The sequence below is a fragment of the Chelonia mydas genome, chromosome 27, assembly GCF_015237465.2.
Source record: "Chelonia mydas isolate rCheMyd1 chromosome 27, rCheMyd1.pri.v2, whole genome shotgun sequence".
Lineage (NCBI taxonomy): Eukaryota > Metazoa > Chordata > Testudines > Cheloniidae > Chelonia > Chelonia mydas.
In genome coordinates this window covers 14,772,379-14,790,822 of record NC_057860.1, presented here as the reverse complement: position 1 = coordinate 14,790,822, position 18,444 = coordinate 14,772,379, and the positions used below count along the sequence as shown (strand labels likewise).

At 58.2% G+C, this 18,444-nt stretch overlaps 2 protein-coding genes across 3 annotated transcripts in view; one reads left to right on the top strand and one right to left on the bottom strand.

Moving 5' to 3' along the window:
* The window catches only part of ATP6V0A1 (ATPase H+ transporting V0 subunit a1), a 68,458-nt gene extending 59,131 nt beyond the window's left edge, over positions 1 to 9,327 (bottom strand). The window contains exon 1 of one of the 2 annotated variants that reach the window (XM_043536586.1): positions 9,186 to 9,327. In XM_043536586.1, coding sequence (XP_043392521.1) covers positions 9,186 to 9,189 — 4 coding nt within the window. In that variant the 5' untranslated portion in view covers positions 9,190 to 9,327. The remainder of the gene's footprint in view (positions 1 to 9,185) is intronic. The other variant, XM_043536587.1, reaches the window with a different exon arrangement.
* The window catches only part of CAVIN1 (caveolae associated protein 1), a 36,225-nt gene that overhangs the window by 1,251 nt on the left and 16,530 nt on the right, over positions 1 to 18,444 (top strand). The gene's annotated exons all lie outside the window — the stretch shown is intronic.

Below are 18,444 nucleotides of genomic sequence, written 5' to 3'. Positions count from 1 at the left end.
GCTGGACTTGCCTTTAATCTTTTAATACCAAACAGGCAAACAAGCAAAACAAACGCAGCCACAGGCTTCCGCCTCCCCTTCCGCTGCCTGTCTGGGTTTAGCTTCACTTTGCAGAGCAGACCCCCAGAGGGGAAAGCTGGAGAAAAACCGAATGGGCCAGTTAATGAGATGAGGATAGTTCGAAGCATCCGGGTTAATAATAGACTGTGTGAGGGATAAATAGAAAAACACCCAGTGCAGCTCACAGGGAAAAGGGGGAAGAAAAACCCCACAAAATGCACGGCACCTTTTACTAGCATAGTGGGAAAGGAGATCTAGTCAGGCCAGACTGTGGAATCTAGCAAGTGGCAGGACTGATATAGTTCTCTGATTCACAGCTTAAGCATTTATAGTTCTATCATGGAGGCTGAAACACTCACGTATATTAGGAGCACGTCAGCCACCTAAACAGATTTATAAATACATTGATCGGAAGCTCTGGGGACTGGGCCTGCACAGAGGACTAGAGCCAGCTGTGGAAAATGGAGACACCTAAACAAACCAACAGCGGTGGAAACAACCCCTGGGAAGGGAGCGAAAGGGGAGGCTCAGGCAGAACATCCCCGGCAGGTATTTCAAAGTGGTAGGGAAATGGCCAGGTCCTGGTTCCCGGCGGACTGGCACTGTGAGAGCCTGCTCTTTATTGTGTGCTGTTGGTCTTGAGCATTGAGAGTCCGTGTGCAAAATAAACAAATCATCGCTCTCCCCTTTCCTGTGGGACAAAACTTTCATACAGGACCCGATCCTGCTTCCACGGCCGGCAAAACTCGCATTGATTTCAATGGGCGCAGGCTCGGCCCCTGAGTTAGAATCAGCTGAGAAAGGCCCTGAGGTGAGATTTTCTGCAGTTCAAAGTTGTTTTGGAGAAAAAGGGGAGAAGGTTTTGAAATCCAGACTGAATTATCCTGTGTGGATTTCAGCGTGGAAACCCCCCCCCCCCCCCCCCCAAGCATTAAAGCCCGAGGGAGACACTGAAGGGCTGCTTCATGGAAAATACAGCCGTGCATGGACTTACGAAAGCCAGGCAGGGCCTTTCATCACACAGCAGAGTTGTACAACTCTGTCCCCATGCCCAGAGGAAGCTGCAAGAGTAAGTGAGTGAAGGAGGTCTTGGGGCAAGGGTGTGGCCTTGTGCCCATACACCACTGCGCGAATGGAGCTCCTTTGTGGAGGAGAAGCCAGGCACAGTGTCCTGATTTGAAGCATGGACTGGAGACCGAAATCCAGGGGAGTCCCTGACTTGCAGTGGCTGAGAGCTAGGATGGGATGGGCAGCAGTAATAAGTCTGTATTAGCTCAACAAAGATGCCCCTCTCTATTCCTCCGCTGCTGTGTTAGCTAAGTCAAAGATGATCCTGTGCAACGAGCATTCTGACTGCTACTAACAGAGCACAGGGAACCCCATGGAAGGGTTGGGTGTATTTTTCCAGTCCACTTTCCCCTGCATACAATGGAAAAATAGCTTTGCAGTCAAGAGAGAAATTTTCACACTGGTGTCAGCCCTTACTGTCTTTCTGGATGCTTCTGCTGTCCCGTGGGGCTAGCTCTGAGCCATTCGCAAGGCAAGAACTATTGTTGTTTCACACAGGGACTGATTGGTTGTTAAGGAGCATCATTATTCTGTGCTTTGCCCTGCACTAATCATGTACCATCCACTGGGCAGTAACCGGGGCTGTGCGGTGCTGAAGCTGTGGTTAACGGGCGGTGTTAACAACATATAGGAATGTCTCTTGTTCGTGTACTTGGAAAGTTTGCTCCAGAAATGTGGGGAGAGACGATCTTGGGCTGGTTTCGGCTGGGCAGGTTTCTGTTTTAGGAGGTTGTGTTGCTGTGTAATTATCCAGGTATGGGGCTGAGGGTCTTCAGCAGGCTGCTTGCATGAAGGAGACTGTATATTTAGGGTCCAATCCTGTTTACTCCTTTAAGTAGCCCTATCAAAGTCAGTGGTTCTACTCCTTTGAGTAAAGGGAGTGGGATTTGGCCCAGGGTGTATGCTCGGCATGCCAGGATTAACACTTTTAGTAAATAAATAAAAGGATGAATGAGCATCTCGGTATCTCAGCTCCAGAGGCATTTCTAACAAATCATGGAGCAGATTCCGCCCCTTCCCCTGTGCGGAGACATGCCGTTCTTGTCAGGAGCCCTGTGGATTCCAGTGGGTTTACTCATGGACTAGGTACTTCTTCGGCTATTTAGTAACAATTATTGTGTATTATTTGCTAAGTGCCAACAATGTGTAAAACACAAACATCCCGATGATAATCCCTGTCCTGGGGAGTTGACAATGGGGAACCTCTCTCCCAGGCCTGGCTGTAGAAAACCAGTAGCAAACAGTTCCAAAACAGTCCCCTAGTTCTACAACTCATGCTCAGCGCTTTCCAGACTGAACACTCAACGGAGGGTCAGTCTAGACGCTGCCTTGGCTAGTTTTGTTCTTCTCGTGTCTATGAACAATTCCAATATCAACCTTTAACTGCATTTGTGCTTTAAGAAACTGTGATGAACTTTCCTGCTCCCTTGTGACTTCAGTAGCCAGGGGAAAGATTTCGGAGTTTGTTTTATTGTGGGGGGCAAATGTGCCTAATACACCTGCAGGATTAGCCGAGAGGAGGAATGGCCTCTTTCCAGGGGGGATTGCCAAGCAGGGAAGGGGCTGCTCCCCAGGTGGATTTAGTATGGAAGGATGCTGTGCCTTGGAGAAGCAAAAGGACAAAGACGAGAAGTCTGTTTTAATAGGTGAAGGATGCCTGGTTGGCTCTTCCAGTGCATTTCGAGAAGTTAAGGAAGGAATGACACTCAGGGTGCAAGCGAGATCCCTGGGACTGCTTGTTGGGGGAGGTCAGACTAAATGCAAGCACGCTACTTCGGTATTTTACGTATCGTAGGAGCACAGAGAAAATCCAAGTGGGTTCCTCCGTGTCTTGGCAGCTGAATTTTGGTCTGGAGAGTTGAGCATCAAGTACGTCTGTCTTGTCCGCCTCAAAACTAGGGAGAAAACGGGCAGTACTAAAAAGCAGCCACACCCAGGAGGATATGTACAGTGACTTTGACGGGAGTTGAATCAGGCCCCAAGAGCAATGTGAAAAAAAGCCAGCCCCCACTGAAGCCGCCCAGGAGAAGACTTGATTCTTTGCCAAAGAGCCGTGTGGACAGAGCGTTAACCTCCGTGTCACAGAGGGGAACGTTCATGCCCAAGAAGCTGGAGGGCAGAGGGCTGGGCTCTTATTTGCTGCTCGTATCCCCAGAGCTGCTGTTAGTGCATCCTCTCTGCTGCGCCCTTCCCCTCAGGCCGGGGTCAGAGCTAGGTGAACCAATCTTGTACCCAGTTGCCTCATCCCAAAACTCCTGAATGTCGGGGGTGGGAAATCGGGGGCTGGATTCACTTGGGGCCCATCCCTACAACAGCGGGAGTCCTAATCCAGTTATAAACACAACTCACCTGGCACAGGACAGCTGGAGAACCGCAAGTAGCTACAGTTCCATTAACGCGCCTCGTTCCTCCAAACATTTGACAAGCGAATTCATCCTTCAGAATGACACGGACCTGCTTTTTGTAGGGTCAGAGTTTGAAAAGCGCAGGCCCAGCACCCAACTCTGCCCACGTCCCATGGTGCCCAGCCCATGCTGCACGGTGCCCCCTGTGTCTGAGTTAGGGGGGCTCAGGGAAGGGACCCAACACTGATAGATGCAGACCCAGCCCCCCCAAATGGGTGCTTTCAATGGACATTCTGGCCACACGGGCACGGTGGGGACTGTTTTTCAAAGCTTTCGGCAGTGCCGGGGAGGCGTCTGGCCCGTTCCTTTGTGTGCAGGGTCTGGTCTGTTATACTGGGGAGGGCAGTTGTTTGGGAGGCCCCCGCAGAACTTTGTCTGCCTTGCCGATGAATCCGAACAGCCGCTCCAAGCCCATCAAGGGGCTGAGCCGCCCCGAAAAAGGCCAGGTGGCCACGGGCTGGAAAACAGATCCAGCTCCACAATGTGTAGGGTAGGTGGGGCTGTGTGAGGAGTATAAATAGCAAGCTTGGCGGCTGTGCCTCCAGTGGGCCTTATAGGGCTCCAAGCGGCCAAACGCCTGCAGCAGGGAGGGGCGGACTCCCTGCGAACCCACGTCTCACTGTGGTGGGTCTGGAAGTTGGACCCAAAGCGGCCATTACGGGGCTCGTGCTCTGCGAACGACCGTGTGAAAAGGAGCCCAAGTGTGTGTATGTGGGGGGAGGAGAATGCACCGATCACACTGGGGTGGGAAACGGAGCAGAAAGCAGGGCAGAGTGGGAGCCAAACCCCCAAAGAGAGAACACGAAGTGCAGCCCGGGCGCTGGAGAAGGAGCACCCGTTCTGCCCAGCTGAGCTGCAAGGTGTCGTCCCCTTCTGCCCCGAGCTCGGACTCAGGGGTTTAATGACAAGAAGAGACTTGGGACCGCCAAGGAGATTTGCAAACTCAAAACCAGCTTGCAAGGGGCACAAGCCCGGGGACCCCACAAAGTTTGCCCAGCTGCAAGCTTGGAGGGTGAAGAGCAGGGTCCCAGTGCAGGAGATCAGCAGGAGCACTAGGTGCTGCATTTATGCCTTTCTTACAAGGCTGCACATTGTGGCCAAGAAACTCAGTGTTTGCGACTGGGGACCCGGGCTGGAGCTAGGAGCACTGGTGTATGTGGCAGGAGCATTTCCTGGGGCCCGCTGGAGGGACGGTCCTTCCCCACCCATTGTTTTCGGTATTTCTTTTTATCGCCATACATAACAAAGCAATGACTCCGTGCTGCCCTGGATCCACTCACACGCAGCTCCCCGACAGCCCTGGGGGTTCTGCACACAGCCTCAGGGCAGTGTATTAGGGTTGCGAGTTGTCCCCAGAGTCCCAGGATAATCTCTGTTTCCAAGGGCGTGTCCCATGTTGCAGGAGACTGATTTCTGGGGCGGTTAAGAGCCCTGGGTTTACTGCACAGCACCTTGCTGGGCTGTAACGGCGTATAGCAATGAGAGGACACATCAGCATAACCGGGTCATGCAGCTTCCCAGCACAAGACGACTTCCCTGCAGGAGAAATCCAAATTCCCTGTACAGCGAAGTTGAATGCCAGGCCTGACTGATTACAGCGCTGCAGTGTTTGGTCCGATGCCCCACTTGAAGTGAGTTCTCCTGCATCAAGAACATCTCGGCCCCAGAATGGGATTCAGTTTTGAGATACGCCTTGGAATGGGATTTGGCATGAGCGATCCTGCTCCGGCCACGTACAGGGGCCTTGGAATGGGCAGGATGATTATTTAAACTCTCTGTACAAATAAGATTCAGGCCTGTTCTACACTTAACGTTTAGGTCAATATTGCTACGATGCCCAGGGCTGTGAAGACCCCATGCCCCAGCGTGCTGCGGCTACGCGAACCCCCGTGGTGGGGCTGCAGCCAGGTGGATGGGAAAGATGCTGTTGACTTAACTCCCCTGGCCCGGGGAGGTGGCATTCCTACAGCGACGGAAAAACCCTTTCCGTCCCTGTCGGCTGTGTCCGCACTGTGGGGTTACGCCGGCAGAGCTCCGGTGCTGGACCTGCACCTCTGCCATTTGCATGGCCTGCGGTCGGGACGCTCTCCACGGTGTCATTATTCCTGCGGACTGCTCCCGAGAGGAGGCAGCTACCTGGTCCGAAAAGTCTCTAGCACGAGCCTGCGGTTCAGCGTTAACGCTGACCTGAATGTTACCCCTCCCAGCATGCTCACGCCCCCGGAACACTTGCCTCTTTCTGCAAAGGAAAAACGAGTTTCAAAGAAACCCTTGTGAGTCAGAGGCCTTTACAGTCGTGGTGTGCGCATGCAGCTTGCCTTACAGCCCCTGGGGGTGACAGTGTCTCTGAAAAGGGCCTCAACATTGATTAGCATCAGGCTAGACTGACTGGTTTGGGTAAAATGAGAGCCGGCTTAGCGTTTGCTCAGTGTTCAGCCCCGAATCTAGGCTTTCCCATTGCTGAGAGATATATGTGTGTGTGTGTGTGTGTGTGTGTGTGTGTGTTCTGGTTGCACAAGTATGTACATATTGTGCATATATATTCACTGTTCTACGTGTGTATTTGAATGTTGAATATAATATCAGACATCTGTGGACTAAGCATCAAAGGATTAGCAAGACAGGGGGTGCTACGCAGAATCAGACCCCGCATTAAAAAACTGCATTTCTGTCTATAGATGTCTGAATTGATGAGGTCGTAAACAGTTCCGTATCATGTTTTCTATAAGCTAGGGCTCATCCTTTGCCAAAGTTATCCCACTAGCTCCTAAATATTAGCCTGTCACATAGGAGTTAGGAGAGAAGGTAAACAAGGGATTGCTTTAACTAAAATTAGTCAGTAAAATATTACACACTGCCCCTCTGGGGTGAGGCCCTGAGTGTCATCACTAAAATATGCAATGGTCTCAAGAGGTTAATTTGGACTAAGTGTTTTCTTTCCCTGTTTGGATAAGAAAGCCCCAGCCTGACTGATAAGATCGCTGCTTTCCCCTTTGATGTGAGAGCAGCGGTGGAGAATAGCTCTCCAGCACAGCTGCACAGGGAGGGGTGCCCTGGAGGAGGTTGTTTTCCATGCACTGGTTTGATTTTACTTGTCCCACCCCATAGCTCACATTAACATGTGGTTCCCACCCCATAGCTCACATTAACATGTGGTTTGAATGGATAAAATCCCCGCCCCCCCCCTTTCCTTTCCCAGTGCCTGTGTCCCAGGCAGGAATTCAGGGAGCGATTCAGGGAACCAGCTGGTCACCCCCGGCTACTCCAAGTAGAAATGCAAACAGTCCATGTGAGACATGGGAAGACAAGCATACAAGTTAACCCGCTGCGGTGGGGAGCCCACTTCTGATGCAGGATAGTGCGAGACCCTGGGTGACTTGTAGCAGCTTGGCCAGAGGAAGGGGCCTCACAGCTGAGACCAGCTCAGAGGACTTGCTCATTGCTATGCAATTCAGCGGGGCATCCCCCTCCTCTAGCCCAGCCGCTCAGGGTGACAATGGTGATGTGGCCTGGGCTCAGAGTCATCTCCATCTAATCTCTAAGCTCACCCACGTGCTAAGGGAGGCACGAGCAATACCCTGCGAAGCCCAGATAGCATCTGATCCACTCCCACGCTGCTAGACCCAGTGGAAATTCATTGGTTTCACACAGTAAGTTTGGCTGAGTCGGGTTCTCCACTGGCCCCCAGGACTGTGCTGTTCCCAGTGTGTCCATGGTCCCACACACTCCTCACTCCAGGGTTTTGCAGAGAAGGACCGTCTGGGCCCCTAGCAGCTACATTCATACATCAACATGCGGGGTTTTCACCAGGCAAAATCCCAGTAAATGCCTGATCCAGTGACGAGCTTGGTTTGTGACAACGAGGGACCAGAGCAATCCCACGGGAACTGGGACAGGTCCCGAGACCCCTCAGGCCCAGCATACTCTTGAGGACAAGCCGTTAGCTCAGGGTTTTCATACTATCTTTAAGAGCAATAATGAGGAGTATTAAATGCAAAATCGTGGTTAAAACGCCGCACACGAACTCTGCAGACTGAAGTCCAGGAACCAAAAGCTGGCACTGCTCTGTTCTGCGCCTTTGGCTTCGCTGCTGAAGTACGGGAGCTTGGTCAGCAGGATGGCCGCGGAGTCTCTAAACGAGTCCTGCTTCCACTCTGACCCTCCTGCCTTTGGCCAGAGAACCGTCGAAGTGAGAGATGGACAAGGCGCCATTAGGTCATGTCTGGCCCATCCCCTGGGAGCCAGGGCAGGCTGGCCACTCAGACTACTCTCGGTTTCACTCAGACCCTCCGGGATGCAGTTCCACAGAAGCGCACAGAGAATTCAGCTGCACGATTCCCATCCACGGCAAAGGGCACAAGGCTGCCAGCCCCCATGCACAAGGAGCCTCTACCACTCCCTGCACGGCCGTTCACGGCCGAGTCTCAGGCTAGTCACCCATAGCAGAGCGCGGCCCCAGAACAAGTCCAAGGGGATTACTTAGCGCCCAAGACATTTCCTTGGTGCACGCTCTCAGTTCTTCCACCCAGAGCCTCTTCTGAAGTGTGGCTCTTGCTAGGCCCCAATGCACCAATGTTTCACGGCTCAGCTCTGAGTTATGAGCTGCCAGTGTCAGGGCAGTTTGTTTTGCTGAAGTGCTTTTGTATTCTACGGACATGCTGAGCTGTGGAGTGCCAAACTCCCCCCGTGCAAAGAGGAAAACAAAAGGCCCCGAATAAAAAGAAATGCGAGATGGCTGGTGAACCTCAAGCCAAAGGGGTGAGTCACTTTCAGCTCACCCTCTGGATCTCTTAGGCATCTCTCATGTGCCCAACCCCTAGTAGCTAAGCAGGAAATGTCTGCCCTGTGCAATGCCAATGAAGTCACTGCACCAGAGGGGGTAACTGAGGGCAGAATTTGGTCCTGTGACTCTCCAGGCCAGGCAGCCAGCTGGTTTGTTCTCATTTCCAGGGCTTCTCTGTCCAATGCACAAGGCCTGATTCCGCTGATGTTAATGGGGGTTTGAAGTGGATTGAAAGGAAATTCTAGCACAAGATCACAGGCCAAACTCCCTGCTGGCATGCCCCAGGTTTGAGTTTGGTCCCATTGTCTTTATTTAAATAAGGAACACAAATCCGTGCAAATGCACCCCTGCGGTATAAATATGACCATGGCCAAGCCAGAGCCTCAATCAGCCCTGTACGCGCTCAGCACGGTTAGTCCTGTTGAACTGCACAGCACCTGGCTATTGTCTTCTTGACTACACAGTAAATTCCACAGGTTAAAAGAATTCCTGGGCCCCCATCCGGCTGCATTCTAGGATGAAGCCCAGAGCCAGAGGGGAGAGCTGTTGATTGGAGAAAGACAATCCAACCAAACATTTCCAATAAAACGCCCCCGGATGTTTAGTCTGCACCTTCCGGATGCTGCTGCTAATGTCAATTAATGCCAGTCACTGATCTCCCTGCGTAGCATCTGCAGTGCAATCTCTGTCTTTGTAAGTCTGCTGTTCAGAAATAGCCCTGAGGGTTATTAATCAGACATGGCAGGGTAGCCGGGAGGGCAGTTCTGAGAGTCAAACTAGATACACAAACAGGCTGCTAATGGGATTAAAACATTCTTTCTGTCAGAGAAAAAAAAAGTGATTTTCCCCCTTGCAATCTGCTTACTTACCCATTTCCTAGGGACCTGCCTTTCATCTTCTTGTTCTTCCAAACATAGCTTCACTGTTTATATTCAGCCTCACCCCTTGCCAGGTTCCCGTGCTCTTCTTCATCAGGTCCAGATTAGCACCAGTACATTTCACAGGGGGTTTAAAGCACCAATCTCCTTGTTCCCATCAGCCTATTAAAGAGGGAAACACCTTTTAAGGGCACAGTTCCCAGGACAGGGAGAAGCTAGAAACCTTTGGGAGACTCCCAGTCTCAATGAGAGTTTCAGAGTAGCAGCCGTGTTAGTCTGTATCCGCAAAAAGAACAGGAGTACTTGTGGCACCTTAGAGACCAACAAATTTACAGTGAGGTTGTACATTAAGGGTAGGGGGACCAGATGTCCCGATTTTATAGGGACAGTCCCGATTTTGGGACTTTTTCTTATATATGCACCTATTGCCTGCCACCCCCATCCCGATTTTTCACACTTGCTATCTGGTCACCCCAATTAAGGGAAGTTATTTGAGGATGGAAGGAATTTTGCTGGATGTGGAAAGGTCACGTGCGATCCAACAAGCCCTTTAATGTTTATCTGCATCTCACTCCCTGCTTTTGCACTAGGGTCTTCAAGACCCTTTCTTTCCATCTCATGGAGACAGGACCAATAACCTCTTGGTACAATTTTTTACTGTGTTCTACAATGAGCTGCTGCTTCTCTTATTCTGAGCCTCCTCATTTTAGCTGATAACCTTGGAGGTGGAGACTTATACCGAACTTTCTGAAAATTTAGGCATGAAACCTGGTTTATGTGGCACTCCTAAAGGGGTTAATTTGTAACACCTGCTGCTCTCCGGATTTGCCACGTAGCAGAGGCTTGGCCTCAGGGTACGCTCAGTGGGCCTCTCTTGTGTTTCTTTGGCTGAGGGTGTTGTCTGGATCCTCCTGGGAGAGTTGCATGGATGTAGGTCTGGAATGAGCCCTAACATTCCTGATCCACCTTGCTCCCGTAGTTGAGTTTAGCTCTCAATGAATGTTGCTATTATTTTTCTGCGCACACTCCCTGAAACTCTTAGAGACTTTGAGAGCCTGATTCCGCTTTCAATTACACTGGTGTAAATTGGGAACAACTCCACTGAGTGAAGTGGTGTCACTGGAGATTTACATCAGTGAAAATGAGAGCTGAATCTGGCCCTATGCCTAAATACAACACAAACATACATTATTCCAGAGCAGGGACATTGTATCCTCCAAGCCTTGCAGGCAGTTAGAGAAGCTAGACTCCCATCCTTCTTGTCTGTCTCTGTACGCGATATCGCCACTCACTAAATCATTCTGATAGCATTCCCCCGCCCGTTATCACCCTAACCCGCTCTATATCTGGGCCATGTCCTTGTTTACAGCAGTTAATGGGGGAGAGGAAATTCTTCCACTCAGATTCCTTTTTGCTGGCCATTGAAATTCCTTTTCCTCATCTCAGCCTGAGAAGACCCTGAGTGTGCCCTCTGCCCCTGCCCCTGCGAATCCGCCCTGGCCCCAACCAGCAGTGGACGTGAAGGGAGGCAGCAGATTTAGGGCATCAGAAGCGTCACCCGAAGACTGTGTTAAGCCTCTTCTCCTGAAACTCTGAAAGCTGCCGCGGCCAGTGCCACGTGCCGGTGCTGCCCACTTCTTGGTGGCTTCACTCGGCAGTACGGCTAGTAAGGCAGATATTTATAATTGGCATAAATGCCTCAGCAGATGGAATAGTCTGTTTGCTGCAGGATGATGGTGCTGTTGTTTTGGGGCTGTGCAAGAAACTGTGATCTCCTCTCCAGGCTGCAGGGAGATGCCTTGTTCCTCCCCATGGGAGGGAAGGGTGGTCAGATGGCTAAAGCACAGGGGCACCGGGGGCCTATTCCTAGAGATTCATTGTGTGACCTTGGGCAAGCCACTGGCCTTCCCCAGGCCTCAGTTTCTCCATCTGTAAAATGGGGGTGCTGCTGCTGACCTCCCGGGAGTAGTTGTGAAGTTTAAGTCACCTCTGTTCAGACAGTGGTGTGAGCCCCTCCAACGGAGCTCGGCGGAGGCTCATCTCAGACAGCGTAAGGGGAAGGCAGCAAGGCAAGTGGCTTGGTTAGAAAAGGCAGATCAGGTTCAGATCAGCAGGTTGCATTTCTGCCTCTACGCTGCAGAGGGTGGTGCATCTGGCTTCTTGTACGCCCAGTGCTCACCCCGGCCCTTGAGACGCCTAGCCACAGTCTGGCAACAAGATGCCTTCCCCTGGCTAAGATGCAGCGAAATCCCAGCCCGCCTGCTTTGCAGAGGAATTTCTCTGCACTGCTCCCGCAACGCCAAAGTGCTCCAAGGAGCCTTACCAGGCAGCGGGCCCGATTCTCGCCTCACCAGTGTGAGCTCGGAGCCAGGCCCCTGGGGATTGTGCTCTGGAGCCCACCTCCCTGACAGCAGCAGCCAGGGCCTTGTCCTGCATGCACCACGTGCAGATCCTGCTAATGTAAGTGTTCAAACTTAGCAATGTGGGGGGACTGTTGGGGGGGGGGGGTTGTCCCCTAGGCTCCAGCAGTGCTAAGTCCCGGAAACCCCCTGCACAGCAGGGCAACCCTCGGAAGGTGCAGGGAGGTTCAGAACGAGGGTTCAGATTGGTCTGTATTTTGTCCAGAATGGCTCCCCACAACCCTGCAGCAGAGACGGGGTTACTGCGACCCCCGAACCTCACCGAGCCGGTACCCAACAGGGAGCCATCCGCAGCACCCAGCGGGTACCGGCGTGGCTCAGAGTTAGCAGAGCGGGGCTGCCATGTGGGCATCAGAAAGAACACGCTATGGGCACGCAGCCCCCGTCATCCCAAGCACTTTACAGCGACAGGCACAGAGCACAGCTGAAATGCAGCCACCCTGGGAGCTGAGGGGGAGATGGGCGGGGGGGTGGGACGGGGACTTTCACCAAGGACCTGGGGTCAAGCCCTGACTCTTATGAAAAGTACCCACAAGATCTTTACTCACCAGCCCAAGCCTGGGTTCGAAGGTCTTGGTGGAGAAAGGCAGCCTCAGCGACACAGCCTTGCCCTAGTCCTTGGCGGCAGTGAAATCCCCCGGTGCAGACCAGGTGAGGATCCCGAGTACCTGGGTCGGGCAGGAGGATGGTCGCTGGTCCCTGGACACGGCGATTGCCGCACTGGTTGAGCGCCACCCTTAGGCGCTGAACGAGACAGACCCACTGTCCGGGCGAGAAGGGCCGCAGAGCAAGGAGAGCGGCAGACCGCTTCCGTTAGCGACAGGCCAGGAAGGTTGTTAATTACACGCTCCCTGCCACCTGTGCACAGCAGGCTGCCCATGGGGCGGGCAAAGGGGGCAATCGCTCAGGGGCCTGGGCGATGTAAAAGGGGGCCCCCGGCCACGCAGCAGGGCGAAGGTAGGCTTCCTGCCCGTCCTCGCTCCGCGCTGCTCCTGGAAGTGGCCGGCACGTCCCTGGGGAGGGGATCTCCACACATTGCCCCTGCCCCGAGTGCCAACTCCGCAGCTCCCATTGGCCGGGAACTGCAGCCAATGGGAGCTGCGGGGGTGGTGCCTGCGGGCAGCGGCACGCGGAGACCCCCTAGGCCCCCTGCCTAAGAGCCACTTTCTGGAGCCCCCCGAGGTGAGCGCTGACCCCCTGCCACCCAACCCCCTGCTCCAGCCCGGAGCCCGCACCCAAACTCCCTCCCAGAGCCCGCACCCGGCACCCCCTCCCACACCCAAACTCCCTCCCAGAGCCCCCACCCGGCACCCCCTCCCGCACCCAAACTCCCTCCCAGAGCCCCCACCCCTCACCTCCTCCCACACCCAAACTCCCTCCAAGAGCCCCCACCCCTCACCCCCTCCTACACCCAAACTCCCTCCCAGAGCCCCCACCCCTCACCTCCTCCCGCACCCAAACTCCCTCCCAGAGCCCCCACCCCTCACCCCCTCCCACACCCAAACTCCCTCCCAGAGCCCCCACCCCTCACCTCCTCCCACACCCAAACTCCCTCCCAGAGCCCCCACCCCTCACCCCCTCCCACACCCAAACTCCCTCCCAGAGCCCCCACCCCTCACCCCTTCCCGCACCCAAACTCCCTCCCAGAGCCCCCACCCCTCACCCCCTCCCACACCCAAACTCCCTCCCAGAGCCCCCACCCCTCACCCCCTCCCGCACCCAAACTCCCTCCCAGAGCCCCCACCCCGCACCCCCTCCCGCACCCAAACTCCCTCCCAGAGCCCGCACCCCTCACCCCCTCCCACACCCAAACTCCCTCCCAGAGCCCCCACCCCTCACCTCCTCCCACACCCAAACTCCCTCCCAGAGCCCCCACCCCTCACCCCCTCCCACACCCAAACTCCCTCCCAGAGCCCCCACCCCTCACCTCCTCCCACACCCAAACTCCCTCCCAGAGCCCCCACCCCTCACCCCCTCCCACACCCAAACTCCCTCCCAGAGCCCCCACCCCTCACCTCCTCCCACACCCAAACTCCCTCCCAGAGCCCCCACCCCTCACCCCCCCCACACCCAAACTCCCTCCCAGAGCCCCCACCCCTCACCCCCTCCCCCTCCCGCACCCAAACTCCCTCCCAGAGCCCCCACCCCTCACCCCCTCCCACACCCAAACTCCCTCCCAGAGCCCCCACCCCTCACCTCCTCCTACACGCAAACTCCCTCCCAGAGCCCCCACCCCTCACCTCCTCCCACACCCAAACTCCCTCCCAGAGCCCCCACCCCTCACCCCCTCCCACACCCAAACTCCCTCCCAGAGCCCCCACCCCGCACCCCCTCCCGCACCCAAACTCCCTCCAAGAGCCCCCACCCCTCACCTCCTCCCGCACCCAAACTCCCTCCCAGAGCCCGCACCCCTCACCCCCTCCCACACCCAAACTCCCTCCCAGAGCCCCCACCCCTCACCTCCTCCCGCACCCAAACTCCCTCCCAGAGCCCCCACCCCTCACCCCCTCCCGCACCCAAACTCCCTCCCAGAGCCCCCACCCCGCACCCCCTCCCGCACCCAAACTCCCTCCCAGAGCCCCCACCCCTCACCTCCTCCCACACCCAAACTCCCTCCAAGAGCCCCCACCCCTCACCTCCTCCCACACCCAAACTCCCTCCCAGAGCCCCCACCCCTCACCCCCTCCCGCACCCAAACTCCCTCCCAGAGCCCGCACCCCTCACCCCCTCCCACACCCAAACTCCCTCCCAGAGCCCCCACCCCTCAACCCCTCCCACACCCAAACTCCCTCCAAGAGCCCCCACCCCTCACCCCCTCCCACACCCAAACTCCCTCCCAGAGCCCGCACCCCTCACCCCTTCCCGCACCCAAACTCCCTCCCAGAGCCCCCACCCCTCACCCCCTCCCGCACCCAAACTCCCTCCCAGAGCCCCCACCTCTCACCTCCTCCTACACCAAACTCCCTCCCAGAGCCCCCACCCCTCACCCCCTCCCGCACCCAAACTCCCTCCCAGAGCCCCCACCCCTCACCCCCTCCCGCACCCAAACTCCCTCCCAGAGCCCCCACCCCTCACCTCCTCCCGCACCCAAACTCCCTCCCAGAGCCCCCACCCCTCACCTCCTCCCGCACCCAAACTCCCTCCCAGAGCCCCCACCCCTCACCTCCTCCCACACCCAAACTCCCTCCCAGAGCCCCCACCCCGCACCCCCTCCCACACCCAAACTCCCTCCCAGAGCCCCCACCCCTCACCCCCTCCCACACCCAAACTCCCTCCCAGAGCCCCCACCCCCCACCCCTCCCACACCCAAACTCCCTCCCAGAGCCCCCACCCCTCACCCCCTCCTACACCCAAACTCCCTCCCAGAGGCCGCACCCCTCACCTCCTCCCACACCCAAACTCCCTCCCAGAGCCCACACCCCTCACCCCCTCCCACACCCAAACTCCCTCCCAGAGCCCCCACCCCGCACCCCCTCCCGCACCCAAACTCCCTCCCAGAGCCCCCACCCCTCACCTCCTCCCACACCCAAACTCCCTCCCAGAGCCCCCACCCCTCACCCCCTCCCACACCCAAACTCCCTCCCAGAGCCCCCACCCCGCACCCCCTCCCACACCCAAACTCCCTCCCAGAGCCCGCACCCCTCACCTCCTCCCGCACCCAAACTCCCTCCCAGAGCCCGCACCCCTCACCCCCTCCCACACCCAAACTCCCTCCCAGAGCCCCCACCCCTCACCCCCTCCCACACCCAAACTCCCTCCCAGAGCCCCCACCCCTCACCTCCTCCCGCACCCAAACTCCCTCCCAGAGCCCGCACCCCTCACCCCCTCCCACACCCAAAATCCCTCCGAGAGCCCCCCCACCCCCTCCCACACCCAAACTCCCTCCCAGAGCCCGCACCCCTCACCCCTTCCCGCACCCAAACTCCCTCCCAGAGCCCCCACCCCTCACCTCCTCCCACACCCAAACTCCCTCCCAGAGCCCCCACACCTCACCTCCTCCCACACCCAAACTCCCTCCCAGAGCCCCCACCCCGCACCCCCTCCCACACCCAAACTCCCTCCCAGAGCCCCCACCCCTCACCCCCTCCTACACGCAAACTCCCTCCCAGAGCCCTCACCCCCTCCCACACCCAAACTCCCTCCCAGAGCCCGCACCCCTCACCCCCTCCCACACCCAAACTCCCTCCCAGAGCCCCCACCCCCCACCCCTCCCACACCCAAACTCCCTCCCAGAGCCCCCACCCCTCACCCCCTCCTACACCCAAACTCCCTCCCAGAGGCCGCACCTCTCACCTCCTCCCACACCCAAACTCCCTCCCAGAGCCCACACCCCTCACCCCCTCCCACACCCAAACTCCCTCCCAGAGCCCCCACCCCGCACCCCCTCCCGCACCCAAACTCCCTCCCAGAGCCCCCACCCCTCACCTCCTCCCACACCCAAACTCCCTCCCAGAGCCCCCACCCCTCACCCCCTCCCACACCCAAACTCCCTCCCAGAGCCCCCACCCCGCACCCCCTCCCACACCCAAACTCCCTCCCAGAGCCCGCACCCCTCACCTCCTCCCGCACCCAAACTCCCTCCCAGAGCCCGCACCCCTCACCCCCTCCCACACCCAAACTCCCTCCCAGAGCCCCCACCCCTCACCCCCTCCCGCACCCAAACTCCCTCCCAGAGCCCGCACCCCTCACCCCCTCCCATACCCAAAATCCCTCCGAGAGCCCCCCCAACCCCTCCCACACCCAAACTCCCTCCCAGAGCCCGCACCCCTCACCCCTTCCTGCACCCAAACTCCCTCCCAGAGCCCGCACCCCTCACCTCCTCCCACACCCAAACTCCCTCCCAGAGCCCCCACCCCGCACCCCTTCCTGCACCCAAACTCCCTCCCAGAGCCCGCACCTCTCACCTCCTCCCGCACCCAAACTCCCTCCCAGAGCCCCCACCCCTCACCTCCTCCCGCACCCAAACTCCCTCCCAGAGCCCCCACCCCTCACCCCCTCCCACACCCAAACTCCCTCCCAGAGCCCCCACCCCTCACCCCCTCCCACACCCAAACTCCCTCCCAGAGCCCCCACCCCTCACCTCCTCCCGCACCCAAACTCCCTCCCAGAGCCCGCACCCCTCACCCCCTCCCCCTCCCGCACCCAAACTCCCTCCCAGAGCCTGCACCCCTCACCCCCTCCCACACCCAAACTCCCTCCCAGAGCCCCCACCCCGCACCCCCTCCCACACCCAAACTCCCTCCCAGAGCCCCACCCCTCACCCCCTCCCACACCCAAACTCCCTCCCAGAGCCCCCACCCCTCACCTCCTCCCACACCCAAACTCCCTCCCAGAGCCCGCACCCCGCACCCCCTCCCACACCCAAACTCCCTCCCAGAGCCTGCACCCCTCACCCCCTCCCACACCCAAACTCCCTCCCAGAGCCCCCACCCCGCACCCCCTCCCACACCCAAACTCCCTCCCAGAGCCCGCACCCCTCACCTCCTCCCGCACCCAAACTCCCTCCCAGAGCCCGCACCCCGCACCCCCTCCCACACCCAAACTCCCTCCCAGAGCCCCCACCCCTCACCTCCTCCCACACCCAAACTCCCTCCCAGAGCCCCCACCCCTCACCTCCTCCCGCACCCAAACTCCCTTCCAGAGCCCCCACCTCTCACCTCCTCCTACACGCAAACTCCCTCCCAGAGCCCCCACCCCTCACCTCCTCCCACACCCAAAGTCCCTCCCAGAGCCCCCACCCCTCACCCCCTCCCGCACCCAAACTCCCTCCCAGAGCCCCCACCCCGCACCCCCTCCCGCACCCAAACTCCCTTCCAGAGCCCCCACCTCTCACCTCCTCCTACACGCAAACTCCCTCCCAGAGCCCCCACCCCTCACCTCCTCCCGCACCCAAACTCCCTCCCAGAGCCCCCACCCCTCACCCCCTCCCACACCCAAAGTCCCTCCCAGAGCCCCCACCCCTCACCTCCTCCCGCACCCAAACTCCCTCCCAGAGCCCCCACCCCTCACCCCCTCCCACACCCAAACTCCCTCCCAGAGCCCCCACCCCTCACCCCCTCCCACACCCAAACTCCCTCCCAAAGCCCCCCCCCACACCCAAACTCCCTCCGAGAGCCCGCACCCCGCACCCCTTTCCGCACCCAAACTCCCTCCCAGAGCCCCCACCCCTCACCCCCTCCCACACCCAAACTCCCTCCCAGAGCCCCCACCCCTCACCTCCTCCCGCACCCAAACTCCCTCCCAGAGCCCGCACCCCTCACCCCCTCCCCCTCCCGCACCCAAACTCCCTCCCAGAGCCTGCACCCCTCACCCCCTCCCACACCCAAACTCCCTCCCAGAGCCCCCACCCCGCACCCCTTCCCACACCCAAACTCCCTCCCAGAGCCCCCACCCCGCACCCCCTCCCGCACCCAAACTCCCTCCCAGAGCCCCCACCCCTCACCCCCTCCCACACCCAAACTCCCTCCCAGAGCCCCCACCCCTCACCTCCTCCCGCACCCAAACTCCCTCCCAGAGCCCCCACCCCTCACCCCCTCCCACACCCAAACTCCCTCCCAGAGCCCCCACCCCTCACCTCCTCCCGCACCCAAACTCCCTCCCAGAGGCCGCACCCCTCACCCCCTCCCACACCCAAACTCCCTCCCAGAGCCCCCACCCCTCACCCCCTCCCACACCCAAACTCCCTCCCAGAGCCCGCACCCCTCACCCCCTCCCGCACCCAATCTCCCTCCCAGAGCCCCCACCCCGCACCCCCTCCCACATCCAAACTCCCTCCCAGAGCCCGCACCCCTCACCCCCTCCCACACCCAAACTCCCTCCCAGAGCCCCCA